This window comes from Sorex araneus, chromosome 2 (assembly GCF_027595985.1).
Source record: "Sorex araneus isolate mSorAra2 chromosome 2, mSorAra2.pri, whole genome shotgun sequence".
Taxonomy (NCBI): domain Eukaryota; kingdom Metazoa; phylum Chordata; class Mammalia; order Eulipotyphla; family Soricidae; genus Sorex; species Sorex araneus.
Window position 1 is genome coordinate 12,612,117 of NC_073303.1, and position 18,849 is coordinate 12,630,965.

The 18,849-nt window shown below is 47.7% G+C and overlaps 1 protein-coding gene across 2 annotated transcripts in view; it reads left to right on the forward strand.

Moving 5' to 3' along the window:
* CDKAL1 (CDK5 regulatory subunit associated protein 1 like 1) overlaps positions 1–18,849 on the forward strand; it is a 658,282-nt gene that overhangs the window by 530,853 nt on the left and 108,580 nt on the right. For both annotated transcript variants that reach the window (XM_055128799.1, XM_055128800.1), the window contains exon 13: positions 3,317–3,379. In XM_055128799.1, the coding sequence (XP_054984774.1) occupies positions 3,317–3,379 (63 nt within the window). The remainder of the gene's footprint in view (positions 1–3,316; positions 3,380–18,849) is intronic.

Consider the following 18,849-nt stretch of genomic DNA (forward strand, 5'->3'; position numbering starts at 1 on the left):
CTCTCTGAGCTGGGGGAAGCAAGTGTTCCAATTACTTTAGCATTGGATGGTCAGAATTACAGCGCGGAGGTGGGCCGAGGAGGTGGGAATTTCAGTTGGGCGGCAGGGATAACACTTAGTGGGTGTGAGGATGTGGAAAAAAGGCTCAGCGAGTTGAGGGACTGCCAGAGGTTCCAGTTCTGAAATAGGGAATCACGAATCACGAAATCCCGTTAATCACCGATTTCTCGGGCGGGCTCAGTAACATCTCATTTCGTCCTTTATCTGAGATCTTAGAAGTCCATCTCAACTCAGCTCTCCTAACGATGTTGCACTGGGGGCTCTTCAGGGTCAGGGGAATGAGATCCAGCTTGTTACTGGATTTTGCATATGAATACACCATGGGAAGCTTGCAAGGCTGTCCCATGTGGGCAGGAAACTCTCAGAAGATTGCCAGTTTCTCCCAGAGGGAGAAGAAGGCTAAAGATATCTGAGAGCTTGCTTTTAAGTCTCTCTCTGGATGTTGGCTGTTGATGGGATTATACACACCTGGGTTCCTCTGCTGGTACCTTCATGCATGAGGCCCATCCGAATGTGTGGAGAGGGGCCTCCAGCATGGCTGTAGCTAGGTTCCAATGGTCTTCAGCCTCCGGGAGCTCTGCTTGGGGTGGGGAGGGAAGCTGGAGCCCATCCCCTCCGAGGGACCCCGGGGAAGACAGCCAGGCGTGAAGGCAAGAGACTTTCAGCATTAGGGAAATAGGGAAACTCTGGGGAAATAATGAGCATGTACGAATGAGTCCAATTCAAGGTCTGACTAAGTCCAAGCACTTAGGCACTGGAGTTCCAGAAGATCGTAAAGAACCAGGCCGACTTACATCGCTGAGTTGGTGATTTTGGACAGATATGCTGGGCCCCAAGTGTGTGTGTGGTTGGGGGGGGACAGGGGGAGTTGATAGTTGGAGTGGGGGAGGGGCACTGGTGATTAAAGGGAAAAAGATTCTTCCCTGGCAAGGATTCTTCCCAAGAGAAAGTAACAGTTAGTTTCCTGGGAGTTGGATTAACTGCATTAAAGTAGAACAAGAGGCAAAAAGAAGACAGCGTTAGGAATCACGCGCCACGCTCAGGTGGAAGTCTGGGAATTAAAAACTTGGGACTCGGTCCTCTGCCTGAGGCACGAGGAAGGAGGGCGAGAAAGAAATGCTGTGGTTGACTGCTGGGAAGACATCCGAGACGTGTCTGGAAAATGCTTATATCCTAGGTCAGAGGGATAGCAGGGACCATGTGTGCCGGGCACACCGCAGACCTGGGTTCGACCAGACCACAAGCCCCACTGAGGATGAGCCTGATCAGAGTGAGCGAGGCGGCGTAAGCCCCGAGCACAGCCAAGTGTGGCCTCGCAGCCGAAACAGAACAAAACACGTTGAGTTCTGTGTATGTGAACAGGCTTTAGCCATACAAGTGAAAAAGGGATTCTTAAACCCCAACCTTCTCCTCTCACTCTTGGTGAGAGAACAAATGGGTGTTAGCATGTTGCTTGGAGGGGAAATTGGAGTCTCTAGGACAGTTACATGTTGCATACTAGACGCTGCGGCTCAACTTCCACCATTTTTCTTCTCTAAAAAGCACACTCCCAAGCTGCCAGAGACGTTTTTACGGACATAATAATTCTACTTAAAAAATGTAATAGGACGCAGAAAAAATTCAGAAGATTATGGCTTTTGGAACTCCATATGTGGGATTGCTGTCTGGTTTTTATCATCATTTAAGTTTGACAAGAATGAATTTGAAGCAGAAAGAAATAAATTGCAAATATTTATAAAATAATATGTACATATGTGTGTGCATAAATTTACATATGTGTATACATGTGTAGATGTGTATGTATATATATGTATATGTATATGACCTTTTTAACCTTTTCTTGGGAAGTAGTAGCATTTACATAGAAAGCCTACAGCCATGCACGTAGTGGTTGAATGGTGATGTGGTCGTTGGACAGGTATGGTTGATTGGCGAACCCGCAGCTCTTATCCCCTTCTGCACCCATACACACACGCACACACACACTTCCCACAGACACTGGTTTATCCACTGGTTAGGCAAACATTGGCTGAGTGTCTCCTGTGAGTGAGACCCACGCAGGCCACTTGGTCAGTTCACTGTGAACAGACCAGAGCCTGGGGGAGGGTTGATGTGCACTTTATCTTGTTGGGTTTTGAGGCCCACCTGGCAGTGCTCGGGACTTACTCCTGACTTTGTGCTCGTGGATCCCTACTGGCAGTGCTCAAGTGAACATATGCTCTGCCAGGGATCTTCTGGGGTGTTCCAGGGAGGCACCCCACCTCAGTACTATCCCTCCGGCCCCAGGAGGGCTCCTGTTCAGATGGATTCGTACAAGTGCCCGGTTGAGAGTGATATTTCAGCGAAAGCAAAAAATTAGTTTTCTTTTATTTTTATTTTTATTTTTTAATTCTTTTATTGATTCACCATGTGGAGAGTTACAAGCTTTCAGGTTTAAGTCTCAGTTATACAATGCTCAAACACCCATCCCTTCACCAGTGCACATATTCCACCACCAAGAATCACGATATACCTCCCCCCTTACCCCCAAAAGCAGTGTAGCATTTTTTTTAATTTCTTTTTTGCTTTTTGGGTTACACTCAGCAATGCACAAGGGTTGCTCCTGGCTCTGCATTCAGGAATCACCCCTGGCAGTGCTCAGGGGACCATATGGGATGCTGGGAATCAAACCCGGGTCGGCCACGTGCAAGGCAAACACCCTACCCGCTGTGCTATCGCTCCAGCCCTTGAGTTTTCTTTCTTTCCATGGATTTTTTCATTTTAGTCTCTTGGATTATACATAGAGTTTGGGGTGTGTGGTTGTTGTTTGTTTGTTTTTTATAATGATGAGTGATGATTCTGAAACCTTCTAGACAAAGGTAGCCTGGCTGTCACAGGACCATGAACCTACAACCCCCAGTGGCTTTGGTTTACCCCTGTGAGCCAGACTGGCAAGCCTCTCCTTTTACCACGGAGGAATCTCTAAGTCTGTCTCCCCAAGTGGTTGATAACAACCCCCACCCCTCCCCAGGGGGCTAGAAGGTTGAAGAAGGCCCTTGGGTGCAGTTGGAGATGGAACGCTTCTGTTTGCATAATGGAGGCAGGTGTGCAGTGGGGAGAGGAACAGTTTATTTTCTTAAAAGGGAACAGTAAGCCAAAACCTTCGGAAACCTCTGCTGTACATGAAAAATATGTAACACAAGTAGGTCGGTAGATAGATGGATTTGTCTGCATTTCTGCCACCTACCAACGCAAATGTTTGTGTTTTCTCCCACAGAAAAAGCAGCGAACCAAAGATCTTTCTCGGGTATTTCATTCTTACAACCCGTATGATCACAAGGTAAGAGAAACCCACGAATAATGTGCTGGGTGGCAAAAATCTTGCTGATTTATAGTTCTGAAAGTACCCTTATCGGTGACACTTAATTGACTTCTTTTCCAGTTTCTGGCCTTTTTAAGAAAGCAAAAACATCTGTGTTACTTAAATAATTCTATTTTTCACATTTTAAAAAAATCTGATGACCTGTCACTGAGGTCCCCAGGATCCTTAAGAAGACAGATGTGGGTTTTGGGTTTGAGGTTATTTTCTTCTAGTTCGGTTGCTTTTTTTTTTTTCTTTTCAAACACTGTATTACGTAAACGTGGCTGTTGAAATGGAGTCAGTTTGTTGGCGTATGAATTGCCACCTCTTGATTCTTCCTTGCTTCTGACGGAAACTTACATGTCTGAGTTCAACAAAACCCCGAGGAGAAGCGGCCTGTAACATTATACCGGAAATGCCCAAGTGTCTGCGGCCTAGTGACCTCTAGGCACTGCCTCCTAACTCCACTTCCTGGTCCGTTTGATTCCTGGGGCTGGGAGTGGGCCGCTCTCAAGCACGCTCGCAGAGGTGCTCCTCGGCCCCAAGCCCCGGACAGTGTCCCTGACCCCCCCAGCAGTGAGATGCTGCAGTGGGGGCCGCACCCCCCTCCCCGGCCCCCATCCAAGTGTGTTCAGGTGACCATGTGGTGTGAAGGACCCAGGGCTCGTGTCCAGCCCTTTGAGCCATTTCCCATCATGCCCTCGTCTTGTTTCATTGTTCCCCCCCCACCCCCATATTCTGTTACTCTTTGAAAAAGCCCAGGTCCCTTTCACTCACAAGTTGTTTTTTTTTTTTTATCATATTTCATTAGAAGTTTAGGACTCGCTCTGTCTCTGTCTCTCTTCTTTAATGTTCATAATTTTTACTAGCCCGAGACAGGGACGGGTGGAGACGTTACTGGCGCCCGCTCGAGCAAACCGATGAACAATGGGATGACAGCGATACAGTGAATTTTTTTAAATTTCTATAAAGTTGTTCACAGTACTTTATTACACTCAGTACTTCAACTGCAATCCTGCCATCATTATATCTTCTCGGTTTTTTTTTCAGTCGAGGTAAAATGGTTGCAATAAGAGTTGATGTTTAAAGTTTGAGTGTGCCACGCTAGTACGCATCCACCTCCCCCAAACTGCAAAAGAACCTTTGTCGCTTCTAATCTGCCACTTCCCATATACCCACCCAACCCCTTAACACCACCCACCACTCCACCCCTGGCTGCCACCTGCCAGCCCCTTAACACCACCGACCACCAGCCCACTTCCGGGTGCCACGTGTACACAGACTTGATACCGACAGTCCTCTGGTTAAGAGTCCAAGGGTTTTACAATGCTATTTTAAAAAATGCCTGACACCACATCACCATAGCAAAACTTGGAAACTTTTCTGTCCTGCTAAGTTCCAGGCAAATCTCTTCATTTAGGGTGACTTCAGGTGTAAGCGACAAATATTTGCACAATTATAACGCTATGGCAAACTAACATCTTCCATCTATGAAATCGTAGGAAGGCATGTGGTAGGAATTCTATAACAAGCCAAAATAGAGAATGTGAAACTGGTCCCCTTGCTTGAGAGTACACATAGCATCTGTCTTCCAGAGTTAAAAAAAAATTGTCAGTTGTTGGAAGTTGAAAGATATCGAAAAGCTCCTAATGTTTTGAGAGTGACAATCGTACTTCAACACCTCTCTGTAAAAGGGGTGTCTGTGCTCAGTTCAGATGTGTGACTGGGATGATATTCCCCACTGGAAATGATATTCTTCACATTTATCAAGTTAAATAAATTACTTCATTAGAACAGGATAATTTCTTTGAGAGCCACTGAGAGCTCTCGGTTGGGTCTGACTAAGCGACTAAGCAGATGGAAATAGTACAGCAGCAAAAGCAATAAGATGGACCAGATTTCTGATGGGAAAGTTACTCTTTTTTTTGGGGGGGGGGTGAAACCATGTAATTAACATAAGTGCCACAGTGGCTAAAGTTACCACTTGACAACAGCAAGAGGAAAGGTTGTGACAAATCAAAGGTTTTGCCTGACTTGTCTAAGTTTTGCCCACTTCTTACGCTTTTCAAATTCACCGTTCAGGGAAATTCCATTATTCTTTTATTAGAACGTTTAATGGAACTTGGCCGTTTGCAGCCTCTACCTACTTCCTCTTCATATCCTTTGTGGCACTATATCAAAGTCACCTCCGATTATTTTGGCTTCCCTTGTGAAGACTTCATTCCTCTCCAAATTACTCATCAGGCAGGGACGGGCTGGACTATAAAGGCTCGATGGAGTTCCTTTTCATCTTTGCTCTAGTATCAGTCATAAATTATTACAAGGAGCCTCCCTGTTTGATGAGCGGGTTCTGAAGCGCTGAGGTTTGGCCTGCTGGCTCTCTGCTTTATTCTCTCCGTGCAGGGAAGGAAGGGGGAGAGTTTCCTCCTTGGCAACCTCCTGGTTCTCCCTCCCCCAGTGCTCCCTCCAGGCGAGTCACCCATGTCGTGTTCGTTTGTCTCTTGCTGATCAGTGTCCCCCACAGGTTTTAGTCAAAGCTGAATTTCCCATCTTAGAATATCCCCATTAATAACAATAATAACAACAATAGTAACAATAATAATAGCTGGTGATTCTAGTTGCTTTCTTTTTCCAAGTACCTAATTACAAATACATCTGTCTGAGGGCCACACCTGGCAGTGCTCGGGACTACTTCTGACCTGATTCTATGCTCGGGGGAACCATGTGGGATGTAGGGGATCGACCCCGGGTCAACGACATGCAGGCAAGTGCCTCCCCACTGTACTATCTCTCCACCCCCTACCAAGTGATAGTTCAACAAATAAGGTTTCTAGGCAGATAAGTTGTTATGCAAAACCAGTTTCATAAAATGTTCTTACACAAAATTTAAGGGGAATAAGTATATATATATGTGTGTGTGTATACACGCACACCCATATATATATATATATATATATATATATATATATAACAAAGAAAAACATGAACTATCTGGGGGTTACTTTGAAAAAGAATTCATGAAGCGGTTAAGATTCAGGCAAAGGAAGATTCGCCTGGTGCTGTGTCTTCTACACTCTTTTCCTAGAGGCTTGAAATTTCCCATGGCAAAAAAGATTCAGAAAAGGTCAAGTAGACCACGGTCTGCCCTTGGGCGCGAAGTTGGAGTTGTCGTTATTATTCCTTTCCCTTCCCTCCATTTCTCCTTTCAGCCTCTCCCTTGAGCAAACTGCCACCAGAGGAAGAACACTCCGCGTTTTCAGCGGCTTTATTTTGCCGAGTAAACTTAGCCATGCGGTTCTTGTTCTAAAGTTGGCATGATTTCCCGCGACTGCATCCCAAATTACAGTGGGCCACTTAAATGATAGCCTTGCCGCCTAGAAACTGTTAGAACAGTTGTCATTTCGACGGGCCGGGTGTCCTCTGGGAAGCAGGTCTGTTTGCTCTTCTCTCTTCCCCCCTCCGAGGTGGCTCCTGCCTGACCCCTCGACTGGGGACAGTCACCAGGTTAAGTAAACGTGCCCTTTGAGGCAGCCCAGGTGCCCGGCTTACTCAGGCTCTGGGACCATTGTTTAGGTGGTAAGTGGTCAGTTGGGTTTCTCTTACATGCTCTTGCAAAAAGCAAATACAGCTTGAAGCAAAATGCGCCCTCAGAATGAGTCTTAAGGGGGGGGGAGGGAAGAACTTATTGCTTACATACCAAAACCAGTTTTAGAGACTTCCAAGGACTCTAGGCAGCTCGAGACTGTCTTTGAATTTTGGACACAGAATTGATTTTGGACTTCTCTCTGGTACCCAGCTCTTTTTTTTTTCCTTTTAATGGTTTTCAGGGGTCCCAGTGATTCAGACTAAAGCAGAAAGGGTTGGCCAAAGTAATTCCTGTTAAGTAGCAAGTCATCTGATTATTGGTTTTTGGGTTTGGTTTGGTTTTGCTTTTGGGGTCACACCCGGCGATGCTCAGGAGTTACTCTTGGCTCTGCACTCAGGAATCACTTCTGGCGGTGCTCAGAGGGCCACATGGGATGCCAGGGATGGAACCTGGGTTGATCACATGCAGGGCAAGTGCCCTCCCCGCTGTGCTGTCCATCACTCCAGCCCCCTCTGATGAACAATACCTCTGGTTGTGACATACGTGTTTTGTGCATTGTACTCATTAAAAAAAAAACATAGATTGTAAGTTCTGAAAATGGTTCCTACTAGGACCAGGAAAGGAAATGGAACCAGGGACCTCCCAGGGCAGAGAGAGCCCAGCCTGGAGTTGAGTTTTCCCACTGGATTGCCACGATGAGTAGAATGGACTGTTCTCCGAATGCTTTTTATAAGAGCCAAGCAATTAGGATGTTTTTGGTCTGAAGAAAATATTGCCATATAAAAGTATATAAAAAATAAAAGTATATAAAAGGTATATATAAAAAGTATATATAAAAATATGTTAAAAGTGCTCCTTCCTCCTGTTCCTTTTTCCCTCCCTCCCCTTCTTCCCCTCTTCCTTCCTTCCTCCTATCTTCTTTCCTCCCCCCCTTTCTTCCTAGATCATGTGTTCTGGGGAAGAAGCTAGATTATCTGTTAAAAAAAAAAAAGCTTGGAAGAAAAAGTTTGCAAAGTTCTGTTTAAGTATGCCGTGGTTTTACTCCGCAAAGCTGAATACATTGCTAATAAATTACATTCATTTGTCTGCTTTAATGTGTACTTTAATATATTCTACAGTGCTTACAAGATATAAACATTATATATTTATGTAATATATAATGCTTTAATATTTACTCAACTCTTAAAAAGCATTTGTCTCTAACAGATGTTCATTCGTATATTTCTGGGTGTTTGAAGTGGACTCTCCCCCATAGCGATTCTCGTTTTCCTAATGTTTACCTATGCTGGCGTGAATCAGGGGACGTGCCTGAGAAGAATCATGGCTCCTGTGTCTATGAAATGGGTTTTCCTTTGGGTGACTAATGTGCCGCACCTGAATTTTCCCCATATGGAGACATAGGTCAGCCGCGGTGTGGACGATTGGATGGCTAACCAGAAAGCAGCTACACTCGAATCCACTTGCTAAGTTAACGTATGAGCCGATAGAAAATGAACATTGGTGCGTGACTCGACCACAGATCTTGGCCATGACCACCTTCACTGAAAACAGACCCTGCAAGGCAGCCGGTACAAATGACCATTGCAGTCTCCTGCCCACCTCATTACTTCAGTTCCCCGTCCACTTTGAAAAAAAAAACCCACAAATTTCTAAGAAAGATTGATGCCTGATTGCCACAAATCAGAGACAACCGAGGAGCAGTTAAGAGCGAGCCACTTATTGGTTCCAGAAGTCCGAGCTCCATGAAGAGGTGTCAGCAGACCGAGTGAGCGGAAGGCAGGCTCTGCAGAAGGCAGGTCGTTAACAGAGATTTAGTCAAACGCCCAGCTGCCGTCCACTTAATTTGACCCCCCAACACCCCACTGTCCCTCTCCGCTTTAGTAGTCGCCAGGTAAAATAATGGGGGCTCCTTTGTGTCAAGAAAGAGAGATTGGATTTCAGAGTCTTGGAGAGGTTTATGACTTGTTTCTCAGGAACCTTGGCATGTTAGAAAGACATCGTGTCTTGTTCTTGGGACTCTGTTTGAAACAGGCTGGGTCCTAACGAGTGTGGGTCAGGAAAATAGGACTGTGGCCTGTCCAAAGAGCAAAGTGTCACAAACCATATCGGCAGCGTGGTAAAGGCCCAGAAAAGTGTGTCTGAGTTATGAAACAAAAGGAGGGCGGGAACATTACTGCCCACATTATTTTTATCTTGTTATTAGGTATCAGATAAATATTAAAGCCCTGAATTATTATAGTTTTCTCTTTGGGGGGTGGGCAGGTCACACCCAGCGATGCTCAGAGCTTCCTCCTGGCTCTACAACTCAGGAGTTACTCCCAGCAGTGCTCAGGGGACCATATGGGATGGTGGGGATTAAACCCGGGTCAGTCGCGTGCAAGGCCAATGCCCTCCCTACTCTGTTACCACTCCAGCCCCTATAGTTTAGTCTTAAAGGAAGATGACGCTTCATTTGAATGGTATTTATACCAGTTATGCCAGTACAGTGAATTTAAAGACGCTGTGAAATATATAAAAATGTTAATACGTATTTCCATATTCCGCACTTCCTAAGATACCTTAGGAACTGTTGTTGGTAAAAACTAGTGGAATTGCTTTCTGCTTTAAACCCCATTAAATGTGGTGTGCTACTCTTGGAGTGCGATGGTGTGAGGTAGGAGATATCCAGGGATAGGTTTACTCACGGGTGAGGCTCAGCCCGAGCGTGTGGAGAGCGGCTGTGAGCCTGGCGGAGGTTGAGGAGGTTGCGTTCTGGAGGTTTTCGGCTGCCGGGGCTGGGTCTCTTGAGGCAGGGAGGGGCCTCATCCCGCCACCCGCCCCCCGACCTCCCCCCCGCCCGCCAGGCTCCGAATGAAATGGCCTGGCACGGGGTCTGGTGGCATGGCTGTGCAGTGTCATTTGATGCTCTCTTCCAAGAGAGGACAGTGAGTCTCTGGATCATGGCCGTTGATGAGATTATCTGGTGCCAGCGAGAGGTGACTTGTGGGTGTGACTGCCGAGTTGCCAGAAATGAGGGGGACATGGGTGGATGCCACCCATTCCCCGTTCCGTTGAACCCAGAGTTTTCAGTCATAGATCCCGAATACCTGAGTTTTCTGTAGATTCACTTGTAGGTGAGGCTCAGCCGGAAAGTAAAGGCAACCTTAGAGGGAAATATATTTTTACATATATGTGTGTCTGTGCGTGTCTGTGTGTCTGTGTGTGTGTGTGTGTGTGTGTGCACAAGGCTCAACCCTTAACCCTTAATGACATATTGGTAATCTCTTGTAGAAGGACTTAATGGCCCCTGGGTGAAATACAACAATCTTCACACACTCCCCTCTCAGGAAAGTTTTTTGGAGCATGTTCAGCAGTTTACTCATAGCAAACAATTCAAAATAAACTATTTCTGTTCTGCTTTGGCTCAGGGTTCGGGATGGAAACATCCAAAATATGGTGGTGGGAAGGTGTAATGCTGGGATTGGTGTTCGAATATTAAATGTAATCAACTATTGTGAACTACTTCATAAAAATAAAATAAAATTTTAAAATAAAACTAGTGGAATTTCCGTCCACCAGTCTGCAATGAAATGCAATCAGAAGTGTAAATGCCTGTTTCCTATCACTTTGGGGGGGACAGAAGGGTACAGGATAGAGTCTATTTCAGAAACGTCTGGGAAAGGGAAGTCCTGGGGGATACCTCTGTCATTTCTTCTTCAAGAAACTGGAGGTCTCAGCATCGAGTTCTATAAATCCATCTATCATTCCTTAAGCAAAACAGGGTGGCTGGTTTCAGAAGCCGTGGATTGCTGTGCTCTTTTCTATTCACCCGACTTTAAAACAAGTCGCTTTACCCAGCCCTGGATGTTTGAGAACTGATGGCCATTTCACCCAGTCCTGGCAGCCACAGTTTTGTCAAGCCTTCATTAGTTATCCCTCTCCAAGCAACAGGATATAACCACCAAGTGCTCTGGATTGTTCTTCCAGAGGCAAAGATGAGAATTTGGATCCGTCCTACTGACCCTGTTAAGCCTCGAGCTATCTGCTGTCTGGAAATAGAAAATTCCATTTTCAGTGGATCTGGCAATCTGGAATAGCCAGCTTTTCATGGCACGTGCAAGATAAAGAAACGAGTTGTTGATTTGGCATGTTTACGCCATGCTTAAGACAGCTCTGTGCGACAGAATGGACAGAGCCATTTGCACTCTCTTCCCCATCTCTGGGAAAGACGAAAATACACACCCACACCCACACCCACTCACACACACACACACACACACACACACACACACACTGGAAGCAGTAATTTTATGGATGTTGCTATATATCAGGAGCCAGTGGACTTACCAACCGCTGGCTGACGAAGCTCCCCTGTCATGATGTTGGCACTGGGCCTTCGATTAAAACCAGGCTCAGGCTATGGCCTTTAAATAGCCCTTCTGTATAGCAGACCCAGACCCATTTCACTGGGCCCTGGAACTCTACCCCAAAGTCAAGTGAATGCCTCCATCTCAAATACAGGGCGTACCGGAGCACCCGTTTCGTGTAAGATTTCTGCTCCCTCTTATTAAGACACTGTCCTCCTCAAGGGACCCATGCAGCTGGCCAGAAAGACCTGGGCATAGAGCATCAGGGACATTATTGCAAAGGTCAGCACTGCTGACTACCCTTTTACTTCTTGGTTTTTGCCAACCTGATGCAAAGTCTTTTCCCTTCTTCCCAATCCTCCTGTTTTCTTGAGCCTAACTTAGATATCGGGCCGTGCGCGCGCATGCGTGTGCGTGTGTGTGCGCGTATGTGTGTGTGTGTGTGTGTGTGTGTGTGTATGTGTTTTTCCTTTTTCCTGCTAAGATAGCATTTGTCCCCAAACCTAAGCATTGTTGGATGGATGTTTTTTCACGTGTTGGTTTCATTTATTTTGGTACTGTAACTGCAGGGGGAGTAGATGGAAGTGTGTGTAAATGCCAGCGGGTTCGGTGGTTTGTTTTGTTTTGTTTTGTTTTTTGACCAATGGATGACACTGAGTTTTATTATGTTTCATTCTGACACATTCACACAATAAAATCACACCTACTCCTGACATGAGTTTACAATTGTCATGGCAACCGCAGGAAGAGTTAGAACCATACAGAGTTAAAATCTGAGTGATGCTTCCTTTGACTCTAGGAAATCACTCCTAAGACCCTCTTTTCTAAAATCTCATGCACAGTCCACCATTATTAATTTACCCCAAGTCTCTACCTAGAAATCTGTACAGAGCGGGCACCGTTCTCTCTCCAGCGTGTACTCTTAGCGAGCTGCTCTTTCCCGGAAACTGTCCGTGCTGCTGACATGCCTACAGCGGACACACTGGCTCGGAGGGTTCAGTGTTCTGAAGGGGAGGTTTCTCGGGGCCTAGAGAGATCGTACAGGGGGTTACGTATGATTGCGTTATGGTGTCTCGCACCCTGCTTTGCCCAGTTCCATTCCTGCTACCACTTGTGACTCCTGATGGGGAGGGGTCAATGGGGGGCGGGGCGATGCAGCCCTGCCGGCATCTCCATGAGCCCCCCCCCCCCCCCATGACTAACAGTAGCTGCAGAGGCATCGTCTGCTCCACTGCCCTCCGCTGGCCCACCCCCAACACACGTTCTGACTTGCACAGACCCTGATCACAAGGCTGGTGACAGAGGAGAGCAGCGACAGGGCCAGAGCTGTAGTACAGAGGGGAGGAATTGAACACGGGTCAGCCGCGTGAAAGGCCCAATCACTGTGCTATCGCTCCAGCCCGACCCAAAGAACAAAAACAAAAATAATAATAAAGGAGGAGAGTGACAAAGTATTTGCAGGAGCTGCGGGTGTATTTTCCCAGTGCTTCACTTGTGGGTCTGTTTTGCTTGGGAGCGGGCGGGCACGGCCTGCAGGGCTCCGGGGCTCCCCCTGAGTCTGGCACCGGCCTCTCTCAGCAGTGCTCAGGGGGCCACGTCGTGCAGGGGAGGGGGGTTGAGCCCAGGCGCCCCACATGGGCCCCGGCCCTATGAGCCGTCTCTCCCGCCCCTTCTCCAGTGTGGCCGCACAAGACTCAGCGGGCTCAGGAGACCTGCCGAGAGGGTCACGTCGACTGCGCTTCCTTGTGGAGCGGCAGATTTTGGGAGCCATCTCCAGCAAGATTCGAGGGGTGCTCCTGGCTCTGTGCTCAGGGGTCACTCCTAGAGATGCCTTGGGGGACCAGATGGGGTGCCTGTGATTGAACAGACAAAGCAAGTGCCCTGCCTGCTGCCCTCTGCTGTCTCTCGCCCCCTTTGCTTTAATGTGTATATTGGACTGTGTGTGTGTGTGTGTGTGTGTGTGTGTGTGTGTGTGTGTGTGTTGGGGCAGGGCCATCTGGCAGTGCTCGTTGAATATTCCTGACTCTGTTCTCAGGAGTCACCCCTGGGAGTGCTTGGCCACAGGGGGTGGGGGGGTGATATGTGCTGCCGGGGTCAAAGCGGGGTCACCACATGCATCATGGGCACCTCACCCTTGTCCTGCTTCCCCCTCTGACAGTGTGTCATTAATATTGATCGTTGGTGTTTAATATTTTCCATTATCCACCGTGCTCTCTTCGGGTGCTTTTCAGAATGCCCGGGGTGGGGGTCGGGGGACCAGGAGAGGGGTGGTATTTTCAATGCACATGGGACAAATCAAGATGCAAGTTTCAAAAAGGAAGAAGAGAGAGAGGGAGGGGGAGAGAGAGGGAGGGAGGGGGAGAGAGAGAAGGAGAGAGAGAGGGAGAGAGAGAGAGGGAGGGGGAGGGAGAGGGAGAGGGAGAGAGAGAGGGAGGGGAGAGAGAAAGGGAGAGAGAGAGAGGGGGAGAGAGAGGGAGAGGAGAGAGAGAGAGGGGGAGAGAGAGGGAGAGGAAAAGAGGGAGAGAGAGAGGGAGAGGAAAAGAGAGGGAGAGGGAGAGAGAGGGGGGAGAGAGAGGGAGGGAGAGAGAGAGGGAGAGAGAGAAAGAAAGAGAAAGAGGGAGAGAGGGAGGGAAAGAGAGAGGGAGAGAGGGGGGAGAGAGAGAGGGAGAGAGAGAGAGATGGAGAGAAAGAGGAGGGGGGAGAGAGAGGGGAAGTGCCGCCTTAGTGGCAGGTGGGGGGATGGTTGGGAGAGGGAAACTGGGACCATGGGTGGTGGGAAAAGCACACCGGTAAGGGTAAAGGTACTGGAACATTGACTGAAACCTAATCACGAACAACTTTGTAAATGTGTGTCTCACTGTGATTCAAAAAAAAAAAAACCTAAATAGGAAAAAAATAAATTTTTTAAGCAAATTTCACGCCTGGCGTTTCTAGTTCCGTGCCTGCCCTCGGGTCACTCCGTAGCTGGACCCGGGGCCAGAGCAGTGAGCGGATCGCTAAGTTCACGCTTGGTTCTTCAGGCTAAAAGGGGTCATCCGAGCACTGGACGCCGCTCTCGAAGGGAGTCACTCTCGAACTCTGTCTCTTGGTTGCTGTTGGGTTCGAGTTGGCTGGGGGCTGCGCTGGGCAGTGCTTGGGGTGCCGGGTCTGGAGACCTCGGCGTGCAGAGGACACACGCCAGGCCCCTGAGCCCTCGCCAGTCCCCTGAGCCCTCGCCAGTCCCCTGAGCCCTTGCCACACCCTTCCCAGTCTCTCACCCCGGCTCCGCTCCTCCTGTTTCTGGGCCTGTGTGTTTACATCAAGAAGGTTGGTTTGTTTTTTGTGGGTTTTTTTTTTTTTTTGCATGTGTACCTACCATTACACTTCTATACAACTGCCTACTTTCTCAGTGTTAGCAAAGGCTGGGTTTTCTGTTTGTCTGTTTGCTTTTCATTTTGCATGGTGCTTCTCCTGCAGATCATTTTAGTCTGTGCATAAAGAACCGCCGTGCTGCTTTCTTTAAAACTACAACTTTCTTGTTGTTTTTTTCTTTTTTTTCTTTTTTTTTTAATTAATGAATCACCGTGGGGGTACAGATGCAGGTTTACATATTCTCGTGCTTGTGTTTCAGTCATATGCAGCTTGAGTATCTATCCCTCCACCAGTGCCGGTCCTCCGCTGATGACCCCATCATCCCTCCCACCCCCTCCCACCCCATCCCCTCCCCACCCCGCCTCTTTGGCAGGGCATTCCCCTCTGTTCCCTCCCTCCCTTTGGGCGTTGTGGTTAGTAATGGAGGTCTTGGGTGGCCAATGTGTTCGGTCTGTAGTCTGCTCCGAGCACGCCTCTCCCATCCCAAGTTGTTTTCTTTTTTTAGTGCAATTTTTTTCCCCAAGATATTTCTATTGAATCACTATGAGATAGACCCTTACGAAGCTGTTCATGATCAGGTTTTAGTCATACAGTGTTCCAACACCCATCCCTCCACCAGGGCACACTTCCCCAATTTCCCTCTTGTCACCCCAACCCACCCCGTCCCCAGCCTACCTCTATGGCAGAAATATCTCTCTGTGTGCCTGTCTCTGAATCTCTGTCTGTCTGTCTGTCTCTCTCTCTCTTTCTCTCTCTCTCTCTCTCTCTCTCTCTCTCTTTCTCTTTCTCCCTCTCTCCCCCCCAACTCTTTTGGACGTTGTGGTTCGCAACACAGATACTGAAATGTTGCCGTTGAAGCTACAACCCTCTGTATCCTACTGTATTTCTTTCGCTCTCCCCTCCGTGCTAAATCTCTGGTGGTTTCTGATCCTTGGATCGTAACAGTCAGGGCTGCAGAGTAGAAATCTTGCAGTATGAAATATTAGCCATGGAAGTGGAATGTCGGGACGGTAGGTGCGTGCAGCTGAAGTAGTGAAGAGGTTGCCCAGCTCCCAACAAACACACTAGTCCAGCGTCTTGCCACAGCCCTGGACAGTGTGCGGCGGCTGTAACTCTCCAGCCCCTTCCCTGACCAGAGTGGGGAATGGCTTCAAGCCCTTCCTGGGGGAGGAACCGAAGGCTCTCTCGCTACAGTCCTTGTGTGGTTTGATCTCTCTTGTGCCTGCAGTCACTCCGGTGTTAAAAGCAGGCCCAGGAATAGAGGAGACAGCCCTGGGCTATTGTCCACACATCTCAGTTCTACTTTCCCATGCGTGCGGGCCCCACAGCCTGGCCAAGAAACTCGACAGTTCCCCACGCTGCGTCTTCCTCTGTGCAGGGAGAAGAATGCGATACTGCCATGACTCAGAAGCACTCTTTCTTTTTTCCTTTTTGGGTCACACCCGGTGATGCACTGGGGTTACTCCTGGCTTTTCACTCAGGAATGACTCCTGGCGGTGCTGGGGGGACCATATGAGATGCTGGGAATCGAACCCGGGTCGGCTGCGTGCAAGGCAAACACCCTACCCCCTGTACTATCACTTCAGCCCCGCACTCTTTATTATAAGACTTGCCATTAATTTTTATAACACTACGAAAGACAAAAAAAAGATACTGCCTATGCTAAGGGTGAGATGCCACGGATTTGTACAGCCTCCAGCAGAGATGCTGGATATAAAGGAGAGAAGCGTGTCTCGAGCCATGGGCTGGTTTGCTTGTGTTTCCCCGGCTTGTCATAAGCAGGAAATGAAAAGCATCTAGAATAACGCCCAGCAGCATATAGGAAGAGCTTGTAACAAATGACTATTACTGTTCTTACGATAAAATTATAGTTGCCAGAATGTCAAATGTACCACTTGGGCTAGTACATTCTCAGTAAATAGCTGATACTGTTATTATTTGTAGTACAAAATTATAGTTATTAGAATGTAAACAGGGATTCGCTTTCCCTTGTTGCCGTTTTTTCCACCTAAAACAGTGATCTGGGCATATGAAAGATGTCCTCTAAGCATTCATACATTGAAGAAAGTCGTCCACTTCAAAACTTCAGCACAAGCAAATGTAGAAAGCTTTTATATCCCCCAAATGACACCTCCTATAATGGTTGAGGATCTTGACCTTTAACCCTCCTCCAACCATATCTGCCGAAACTTCTCAACTTTATCATACACCACATCATACACCACATGATTTTGTTTTGAAAATAACCAAGCCATATGGAGCTCCGTGTAAACATTTAAACACCTTTATTCATTCAAACCTTTCTTTAGTAACATCTCTGAGTAGTATGTTTTTTCAGAGATGATTGTTTTCCCCACCATTGGTGAAAGTGTTTGAACTATACAGGATCAAAGTAAGAATTTTAGTTGCATGTAAGCCCTCCATGATGGTGTTTGTGTTTTTATTTTAGAGTGTGCACTATTTAACATACACAATCCTGCTTTTATAGCTGGACTTCTCCTCAGCTCCTGTCCTATGATGTATCCATCACAAAAAGAGTCAAGAAATGAAAGTGAAGCTGGTCCAAAGAAATTAGGCGTTGAATTCAATATTAGGGGCCAGAAGAGCTGCCCGGTTGAGGATGGTTGAGAATGTCGCACGGGTCCCCTTACCTTTCCCTAAAGGATAAGAGAATGGAAACCATCATCAGAAATCTCTGTTTGCAGTCGCCTTGGAAACTGCTTCAGAGGCCCGGCCCCTAAGTGAATTTATTGGTCACTTTGACGCCCGCCAGCCTGTCACTCATCCTCCCTAAACATGTCCTTTCCTGTTCCCTTTCTCTCGACTAGCCTTCTTCTTGTGGCATCGGAGAGATCATATAGGAGCTAAGACCCTGGCCTTGTGTGGATTTTTTTTTTCAGTCCGTGGCAGTGTTGAAGGTCTCCTGGCACCATCAGGAGTGACCGCTGGGCACAAGAGTAAGCCCTGAGCGCCAAGGGATGTGGCCCTACCTCCCTCTTTGCACCCCTGGGCCCCCGCCAAAAAAAGAGGACCCTTCTTGTGGGAAATGGTGCAGGGTGGTAAGAAAAGGTGATCTGGACGTAACGAAGGAGCAAGATCAGGGACTTTGGGCATGTCACTGGCACAGAGGCGAGGTTTTATATGTGCGTTTATACCACAGGACATGCCTGGAAACGTGGCATCCAAACTACAGTCATTCAGCATCAAAAAGCGCCTGTTAAGGAGGCCGGCTGGGTTGGGGAGAGCCCCCGAGTCCCTGGAGGGTTGAGGAGGGGGGTGCTGACCCTGGAGGTTGGGTTGGCATTGGAGCAGTAGCGCATGCCCAAGCGCCACTCCCCGAAGGCTGGTGAGTCACAGAGTCCAGGTTCAGCCACAGGTACATCCCTTCTGAGCACACAGACAAGATGGTTTTGGGGAGACACAGTCCCCCGTCACCCAGCCTGCTGCCTTGTTGTCACCAAGGTTCTTTCTTGCCCGTGTCTCTTGATTGGGCGCCAGTAGCAGTGGAACCAAACCTTCCTGATTCCAAACTCGTTTATTTTATTATTTTGCGTGCGGGGGGGGGTGGCACTGCTGGGGGGTTTCTCCTGGCCTTTTGCCCTGCTGCTCTTTGTATGCAGTGCTTGGGATCAAACTACGGTTGGCTGCTTGCAAGGCAAGCACATTGCTCTCTGCACTATTTTCCAACCTCTCTAAAACTTTTAAAATACAACACCCCCCCGTTATTTTCTTTTTAACTGAATATGCGTTTTTTTTTTTTTTTTTTTTTTACTTTTTTGGGTCACACCCGGCTGTGCACAGGGCTTACTCCTGGCTCTGCACTCAGGAATTACTCCTGGCGGTGCTCAGGTGACCATATGGGATGCTGGGAATCGAATCCTGGTCGGCCGAGTGCAAGGCAAACACCCTACCTGCTGTGCTATCGCTCCAGCCCCTGGATATGCATTCTTAAGAGAAGTTTGCTCTTCCTTCTGCTCACTGTCTGTAAAGGTGTGGACTTGAGGAAAATTTCTGATACTTCACAAAGCATTTATCTTTTAATCTGGCTGCTCTTGCGTTTCACACAGTGTCTCACCTTTGGCGGCCTGACTCAACATAGTGTTTTTCAGCCCTTTGTCCACAGACAGGCTGAAACTACTGGTGTGCCAGCTGGGTTACTAATCCTT